At 39.4% G+C, this 9357-nt stretch overlaps 2 protein-coding genes across 2 annotated transcripts; both read right to left on the bottom strand.

Moving 5' to 3' along the window:
- Window positions 1-330, bottom strand: JH06_4346 (thiol protease; the record flags this gene model as incomplete). Its single annotated transcript, XM_014670065.1, has 1 exon — window positions 1-330. A coding segment is annotated over one exon (330 nt), but the record flags the coding sequence as incomplete, so codon positions are not given.
- Window positions 331-1675: 1345 nt separating this feature from the next.
- On the bottom strand, window positions 1676-4057 carry JH06_4345 (hypothetical protein; the record flags this gene model as incomplete). The annotated part of the gene is made up of 5 exons (XM_014670064.1): window positions 1676-1771; window positions 1804-1952; window positions 1983-2370; window positions 2401-3592; window positions 3624-4057. 5 exons carry the CDS (start codon window positions 4055-4057, stop codon window positions 1676-1678), a joined length of 2259 nt encoding a protein of 752 aa, XP_014525550.1.
- Between the last annotated feature and the right edge of the window lie 5300 nt (window positions 4058-9357).

Here is a 9357-nt window from a genome sequence, read left to right as displayed (position 1 = left end):
CCAGTCAACCTCCTCAAGAGCAGCATCCATAATGGGAGTAGCAGGCTTAGTCATGGTAGGCTTCAGCATGCATCCGCACATCTTAGAGGTGGCGAACTCCTGGTTAGTCATATCAGCGAAAATAGTAGCACCGACGGTGTAAGGATGACCCTCAGCGTTAATCTTGTTGACCCAATCCATGTTGTAGGCGAAGACCTTAGCACGGAAAGATCTCTCAGCATCGTTGATGTAGTTCTTTCCATATCTGGCCTCGAAGGAATTGAAGGTATTCTCGTAGCGGAGGCTGCTAGCGAGAGCAATAGCGAACAGAGCGAAGATAATAGACTTCATACTTGCTTACAAATATTATTGTGACAATAGATACAATTGAAACTCTCGCATGAATGACGCATTCTATGGACGGGTTTTATTATTTGGATGATTGGATAGAAAATAAGTTCTACCAATAAATCAACAGTTCATCGGTTTATCCAATCCAATTCCATGACGCTTAATTCGTGTTCATGACAACAAATACGTTTATTTGATTCTATTGCACGAATCAGTAGATCTTTCGTGGTAGTAGATGCTACAGAGGAATTCGAGTTTCGAAACAAATCATGAAAACGAGACTTATAGTACAATTATTGATTTTCGAAAGAGGAATTGATTACAGTATCATCGTCTTCACGAACTTTCCGATTGACACATCGTCGAGCAGAACATGAACAGGTTGCTGAACACTCTTTCCCGTAGTTTCGACAAGGACACTTTCGACTAGAACATTTTCCCTTGCAGTGGCAACCATCTTCTGATAACAACATATCAATTTCCGTTTCTTGTCTTTTAATTAGTTTTTCCTTTTCTTCACGACTCATCTGGGATCTCTAGAACTAAAGTACAATTCGATCGTTCTACCTTCCTCTTCAAGGATTTGTCACCAGCACTCGTTTGCATTAATTTAGGTAAAGCAGGAAGCTGAAGATCGTCTATCGATATGGAGGATTCCTTGATCTTTTGTTTGTAGCCAGTTACATTGATAGATCGTTCCAATTTTGCATAATTCCTGATCGATAACTGTGGTTTGGGTATTCGTGGAGGAGTATGGGGAGTAGCTTCCACATTCTCCTCACTTGAAACATGTATTGATTTTTGTGGAGGAACAGGCAACGATCGTCTAGCGATCGGTAGTTTGGACTTCAGTTCAGGAAGTGTATTACCAGACTGTGTGACCGTATAATCTTTCAGTGCTTTCTCTTCATCCAGCTGGAGCTGAAGCATCATCTTCTCGTCTCGAGTGATCTCCAACTGTCTCTGGAGGAACTTGGCAACTTCAGAATCTCCAGTTTGACCTATCTTCTCCAACAAGAAAGCTGATCTGGCTTCGGCCGTTTTTACTTGCGATACCAAGTCAGCATTATCCTTCACTAACTTCTGGAGATCTTTTGTTTGTTGTGAAGCCTCTTCTGCTTGTGTAGAGGCTTTATCAAGAAGTAACTCACATACGGTTCGAAGCTGTTCTTGAGAGGAGAATATGAGCCATCTAGACGAGGTGGCAGGAGAGGATGCTGAAGCAGGAATAAGCGATAAGTGTTTATTAAGTCGAGAAATGCGAGCAGAGAGAATCTCTTTTTCTTGCTTCAATGCCTGTTGCCGTTGTTGGAGTAGCTGGATTGTGCTACTATCAGTCTCTACGCTAAGATCTGTCTATGAAAGAATTATTGGATCTCCTACTCTTCTCTAGAGCATCCAAAACCACTTGTAGCTGTTTACGTCGCTCAATACACTCTGTCTTTCCATGATCTATCATCAGCAATACCATACCATCTCTCGTTTCACTTTCCGATCGGCCAATTCACGAAGCAGAATTCCATTAACTTGTTTCTTCAGATTTCGATCATCACTTCCTGTAACTACTCGTTCCGATTCTTTCAAAATGGAGGGACGCTGTCGTTTCGTTCGTTCCAGACGGTCTATACGTCACAATATCTTTCAAATATCACCTCTCTCACGACGCAACTGGACTTCCAACTGCTGAATCTGATGCTCCAATTTCTCTGCTTCTTTTCGATCACGTTGTCTCTGACGTGTCTCCTCAAGTTCTCGTTTCTTAGCTTCCAGTTGAGCTGCTCTCGCCTTCTTAGCTACTTCTTTCTGATATCGAATCCGCTCTGCTTGAACCTGCTTCAGAGTCAGAGTGAGTTGTTGGACTTCCGTCTCCTTCTGCCTATATCGTTCAACCATTCGTTTGTATTCTCCTTGCCAACGCTGTAACTGGGCCGCATTCGCCTCATTTTGCTTCAATTTGCGTCGTAACTCTTGTAGCATTGGTGAGGAAGAAGTTTTCTTCTCAGCCTGCTGGAGCTGCTGTTGGAGAGACTTATTCTCAGACTACAAATGATAGAAAATGAAGAGAGAGACAGTCAAGGATGCCAGCTGATTCACTACTTGAAGAAGTTTCTCTTCATATTGTGTACGGAGGGATTGGATTTGCTGACTGCTGTTAAGCACACTCACTAATCGATTCTCTTGTAATGTCAGTGATTTGAGCTTTGCTTGATCTGTGTCATCTTCCATTGACTGTGTAGATTCATGAAGTGAGCTCTCGTCTATAGTTTCTTGATTGATACTCTCCGCAGATTCCTGAAGATTCGCCTCATCCACGCTAGATGCATCAATACTTAGATCCGGTATACTGTATGTCTGTCCATTAGATCCAACATATGAACCCACCTTCAACACGAGTTGTTGTCGTAGCTTCTCAATCTCTTCATCTTTTTGTTTCAGTAGTTGTTCCACACCATTCTCTTTTCCTCGTGATAGCAATAATGATAGATCATCTCGAGTTCGTCTCAATTCTGTCTCTGTTTGTAACAATGCTAATCGTAATCTATCCACTTCCTTCTGGAGGAGCAAATCATCCTGCTTTGCCATCCCATTACTATCATATCTCGATACGATCTCCTCTAGATCTGCTATTCGCCGCTTTAATTTGATTATTTCCGCGGTTGTCGGATCCACATTAACAACAGGTTTATTCTGAATCTTGCGGGCCTGATCTGCCCATCGTAGCGTGTTAACAGTCTCACTGTTGTTGCTATCTGCAGGAGACACACAAGCAATCATCACAGTTTTTGCATTCCCACCCAACGAATCCTTCAGAATCCGTGTGAGACTGGACTCACGATAAGGGATATGTGATTGGTGAGTACTCAATGCTTCAATTACCTTGCTCAATGTTGAAAGGGACTTGTTAATCGATATCCCTTCTTGAGCTCGACTTCCCGTAGCTTTAGTCTTCTCCAGTCGTTCACTGCCTGCAAGATCCACAAAATTGATCTTTCCTCGAATGGTCCCTTCTGTTTCCGAAATCTTGCAAATAGTAATCGTGAAAATTGCATGACTTCGACTCGACTGTTGGTTCATTTCTGTTGCTCCGATACTTCGTGACTCACTTCCTTCTTGAAGAACTGCATACATATCAGCAGCTCGATAGATCCGACGCTCTGATAGACCTCGAACAAGCACATTATCGCCATTATCTACGATAGAAAGACTCTCATTGCGAGAATTCATCAGATCGAACACCTTTTCGTTGTAAATCTCCAGAAATCTACGAATTATAACCCAATAGGATTTTGCACGATGAATAAATCTCATACGAATAACCTTCCTTCGCACACTTTTCCACCTCTGTATCCAATCGTTCAAACAAATCAGAAATCATCCGAGGAAGGATTCCTTTTCGATCTTCATCATTGCCATAATCGACTCCTGTTCCCATCGTATACGTTTTACCAGATCCAGTCTGCCCATAGGCAAAAATCGTAGTATTATAACCGTTGAACGAAGAAGAGAGCAAATCACTCACACTTTCTGAATAAACAAAGTCCTGAGTACATTTTGATCCAAAAACTTCATCGAACAAAAAAGCGCGATCATTTACAAACACACTTCCAGTTTTCTCATCGACCGTCACACATTCCCCTGCTCCACTCGACAATTCAAGAGAAATCAATGGACGAACACGAACAATAACTCGAACAGGAATTGAGTCCGTACTTGCATTTCCAGACATTCCTTTACTTCCCATTCACCACAAATCAAAGAGTATAGAAATCTACCGCAATGGAAGGACACAGAAATGCTTACTTGGTGATGTTGCTCGACTCAAACCGGTGACGAAAATAGATTAGAATTGGGTAACCTCAAAAATTCCTGGGATAATCAAATCTCGTTAATTCCTGCTTCTGACATCACTATCTGGATTCTATGGTAGTTTATATGGTCGTAAAATCACAGATAGTCAAATTGGTTTGTGAATGATAGTGCACCTGTGAAACAAACAGAAGAGGAGATTCGGGAAGATGAGGTAGTGAATAGAGTTGGAGATATTATTTGAAGTTGGTGAAGCTTCGAGCAATGTACTATTCTCTGCTAAATAAGCAGACAAATGATGTGAATAGTGTATAAATTGTTATGTATATTGACTTGTAGAAGCTAGAGGTAATTGGAAGACTTAATGACATATTTTCAAGTCCATTATTGGATACTCCAGATATATCAGAACAGGTTTTTGAAAATCTTCCATTTGAGAATCAACTCCGTTTTATGTGTGCGAATCGAATAGCTGAATTGTATTGTTCTTTGAATGATCTGAACAAAGCAATTGAATATACTCTGCTTGTACGAATGAGAAATTATATTCAATTGTAGGCCATTCACATTTTTCAGAGTAGTCGTTCTTGTTGGCAACGTTTGTTTACACTTTCTCATTCGTGTGGACTGTGCGTAACTATTCAATTATTCTAACAAATAGACTTCGTTACCAACATATTGCTTTGCGACAGATTGTAACTCTTCTATTCCACAGTTTCCCTCCAATTCTATTGACCGATCAAGATATCTCATATTTGCTTCTTTTTATCCAGATCTGTTGGAAGCTGCAGGATGAAGATGGTCTTCAATTCATCCTCCAAACTATTGGTCTTTATCAATTAGACTTTTCTGAGTATCCAGAAATCCAGACACTAATCACCTTCCTTAAAACACGGTTCTCTTCATCTGTTTTCTTCTCCTCTCCTTCACTTCCTCTTCCTCCATCTCTTACTGTTGAAACCCTTTCCAATGTATTCACTAGTCCAGTTGTGGATGCTAGTACCTTCTCTCTCGATTTGCCTGTGGAGGTGATTCATCTCTCTTCTCATTCCTGTTGGAATCTTGTTGTGGAGAAGCTAGTGGAATGTGTTCGAAACAATACTCTCGGAACACGATTCCATTTCGTGTTTCCTGACTCTTTCACTAATTCCATGTCTCCTCCTCCTGGATCTCAGAATTCTCTTGACTCTGATCCTGCTGTGGTGATCCCATTACAACCATCTGATGAGCAGTCCATCTCCTCTCAGAAGGAAGTTCTTCCCTTAACACCATGGCACTTCAATAATCAGCAAGTTTCTTCATCCTCTGTTCTTTTGACAGAAAGTACTGTTGAGTAAGAATGAAAAGTGGAATCCAGAAATAGAGAGTTCTTTATGAAATGCTTTCCATTCATATACCATGATCAGCCTGATCTGTCGAGTGCTCTATCATGTTCATATACTCCTTGTGAGGTCGCTGATCCTATCGGAAGCATTCCCATGTTAACTACACCATCCACAGGCCTCACTCTGACTGCAGCTGATCGATTGAGGAATCAGAAGTAATCCAATGAATTGTGGTTGATAGATAGTTGTTTGATGCTTCTGAATGAGCTTCTAGGAAACGAGAAGTCTATCTTAGCATCTTCGTTCCTCCATCGATTACTGAATACTCTCGAAGAGTTCCCTATTCTCTTATTGTTTGAATCTCGAACACGAATTGAATTACTGTTTCTCCTCCAGTGTGTCCGAAAGACTCTTCCTTATTGTATCACAGATCATCCCAGTTTAGTGTTAATGATGAATGAGTTATGGTTGTGGTTTGAAATGAATAAGAATCATTTACATACCCAGCCATTCTATTCACTGATTGATGGTACTTCTGATCAATTCATTTGACTCTAGAACAGGATCCTTTACTTCGAGATTCACTTTCTCTAGTTGATATGAATCCATTGTATCATTTACGATATGATTATTATATGTATCAACGATCACTATACATGCATATAACACCAATGAAGTTATCTCAATGTCATGATTCATTCATTCATTTCATGAATACCACCGCTCCATCGATGCCACTAACTCGGATGGTAAAAAGTAACCAGTCTGTGATTTTGGTTGATAATTCTCCTGTATGTTCTACAGAGAATGGAGTTGGTGTGATGTTGCCATTCTATGGCTCTTCATCTTTCCTTACTGAACAGTTCTTTGAGGATGATGGCCGATCAGGAGGTATGTCAGCAATTGAACATGTGAGAGATTGCATTCTGAAGGAAGAGGAGAATGTGATTGAGGCATTACATGAGATTGTAGAAAATGGAAAGTGGATTGTGTATTTGAAGTATGATTTGATGAATCTATACATTGTAGTGAACATTCAGAGTTAGTATACCGAATTCTGACATGTTTTCTGAAGTACAGAAATCTGGAGGATTATTGCAAATACATGCATCATGTAGTCCAACTTCATTTGTCTGTTCTTTCATCATCAGCCTCGTTAGTGACGGCATATGCTCAATCACTAATTCCTCTATTGAAGAAGTATCTTCAAACAGTTTCAACCCAGCTTCCATCAGCAACACCAACTCAGTCGCCAGTAGTCATCACTCTACAGTCTCAAACGGTGACTATCTCTCCTACTGAATTTCAGTCTGGTTCTCAGGAACTTCATAAGCTTGTTCTTCTCTCCTATCAGTATCAATATCGGAATCTTCTGATGGTGATTCTTACTCATTATGCTACAGATGATTCTCCTTCATATTTACACATCATCTCCATCCTGATGAGTTGCATTGCTTCTACGAATCGATTCAATAAGACACATCTCGATTGTATTTCTCATTTAGTGAATTGGATAGAACATCAGATGCTCTCTTGGAGGAGTAATGGAAACATTATACGAATCTCCTCCGTTTTCCATGTGACTGTATGAATTCTCATTTCTCTATAGTCTAGACTTCATCAACACAGAGTATCATATTGTTACTTCAGTGTCTTGTTCATATCCTTCACAATCGACTAGTTTCAAGACAGCAACAAACAGGAATCCTATTCCAACTGTTCTATTCAATTCTATCATTAACAAGTCTCTATCGAGATATAGCATCGAAAACTCAAGAACTGGCGGATTCTATTCTTCAAAGTCTGCTTATTGCCAGTACGCAGATTCATTCATTCGTTGCTCATACAAGTACTTGTGTTAACAATCACGGTGCTCTTCTGTTTTTCATTATTCATCTAATTGCCTTAATGAAATCTCGAGTTAATGAATATGGATTAGAATTATGCCAATGTCTGGCATGTATGTTTGGAGTTTCATTTAAGACTTATGGATATGAAGTTCATTCAACTCGATATCAGTATACAGTAGCTGATATTCTTCCTTTGGATGCCTATTCATTGTATATCATTCATGATACATTGAATTCGTTAATTGAGTGGAAAGAACTTTCTAGGAAGTTAAAAGATTTATTGATAGAATGGAGTGATATGGAGAGTCGAAGGATTGGTCATGGACATTTGACTAAGGAGTGTATGATGCTTGAAGTATATGATATGGAGATCATGGAGTTGGTTCATAGATTACAACGATTTCAAACAGAGGTTGATTCATTCGTAAGGAGTTACTATTAGAGAATTACTAACAATGATCTTCAATACATTTTCTGTCAATGTGAAAAGAAGCAATATCGATTATTGAGTGGAATCCTCACACTACGTCTCGATACAGAGCCAGTGAATTCTTACCTTCAAGGTGATCTTTCTCCAGATCATTAACTCTAGATTTCAAACTTCAGTCTACACGTCAGTGGATGTTGAAATATCACGCTTTGATCTCAGTGATTCTTATTCATAACATCTGTGATATATATTACTGGACACGATTCCTTCAATGGCTCTATCAGAGTGCTGTCTATACTGAATCTGCTCGAGTTGATTCTGCTTATCATAATTCCAATATTTCTGCCTTTTATGAGACAGTGGGATATGTACGAGATCCTCTTTTAGGTTGTCCCAAATCAAAAGAAGGGTCGATTTTCACATTTTCGAATATCATTACCTGTATTCAGTATCTCCAGAAGGCATTTCCCAATCAGATTCTCTCAGCATATCAAGGAACAATTCCAATACAGTCTGGAAGAGAAGGTAGAATTGTCACAGTTGAAGAAGGAGTGATTGTTCTGTTCTTCTCCTTGCTCATGAAGACTCTTGTTCTTGAGTATCTATGTTCACCATTATCTCAAGAAGAAGTGGGGTTAAAAGGAAGATATCATGTTTAGTTATTAGGTCATATAGAATGGGTTCAAGGACTCATTGAGAAATGTTCTCGTGAAGTCAAACAGAATCTTCATTTTAGGAATGCTCTGCTGTTTTTGCATGAATGCGTCAAAGGAACAGATTTGTCTGTCTCTGTTTGTGATACTTTGCTTACTGGATTGAAGGATTCTATTCATAGTATTCAGACTTCAACGCCAAGTTACACTACGGATAGTTGGTGCATTTATGGAAGGATTATTTGGTCACTTTGTAATCGTCCTGATTGGAGTGATGCTCTTGCGTAGAAGATTTATATTAACCTTAAGTTTAGATATTTCGTTCAGAAGTATACCTTCATTGGTCTGTGTTTTAATTCCCTTCTCTTGCAGAATGTCTCTTCAGTTCTAACTTCACATGGTGGTCGTTGTGCTGCCTGCTCTCAACCCTTCACTCAATCACTTGTTACTACAATGAGTTGTGCTTTCTGTGGTCTACGTCTTCACTCAAATTGTGCTATAACCACGGGAATTCTCACTGAAATTATGGCTAATGATCGTCGAATCACTCTTTGTCAAGACTGTAGCAGAACAGATCTCCCATCGATTCGACTGACTATGCTTCGTAATCTTCGTTGTGTGAATGAATTGCCTCCATGGGTTGGATATGAAGGTTGTTTGACATCTCTGGAAGTACTCACCATGATTGGTAATATCTGTCCTCATGATCTAAATGAATGTAATACTGCTATTGTTACATTACTCTCTTCATTGACAAGTAAAGAATATGAGGTAATTACAATGAACAATGATGATTGTAGATTCGGACATATCCATCTCAAATCTATTTCTTATTTCTTCTAGAGAGAGGTCATGTAAATATTTCTAAATATTCATGAGAATAGACACTATTACTAGCGATCTCAACATTTGTCAAATTAGGTGCTGTAATTCCATTAATCACAATTCTTGAAAAGCTTCCT

The sequence above is a fragment of the Blastocystis sp. subtype 4 genome (genome assembly GCF_000743755.1).
Source record: "Blastocystis sp. subtype 4 strain WR1 chromosome Unknown seqid_0342, whole genome shotgun sequence".
Classification (NCBI taxonomy): Eukaryota; class Bigyra; order Opalinata; family Blastocystidae; genus Blastocystis; species Blastocystis sp. subtype 4.
The sequence above is the reverse complement of the archived record's forward strand: the minus strand, read 5'-3'. Positions and strand labels throughout refer to the sequence as shown.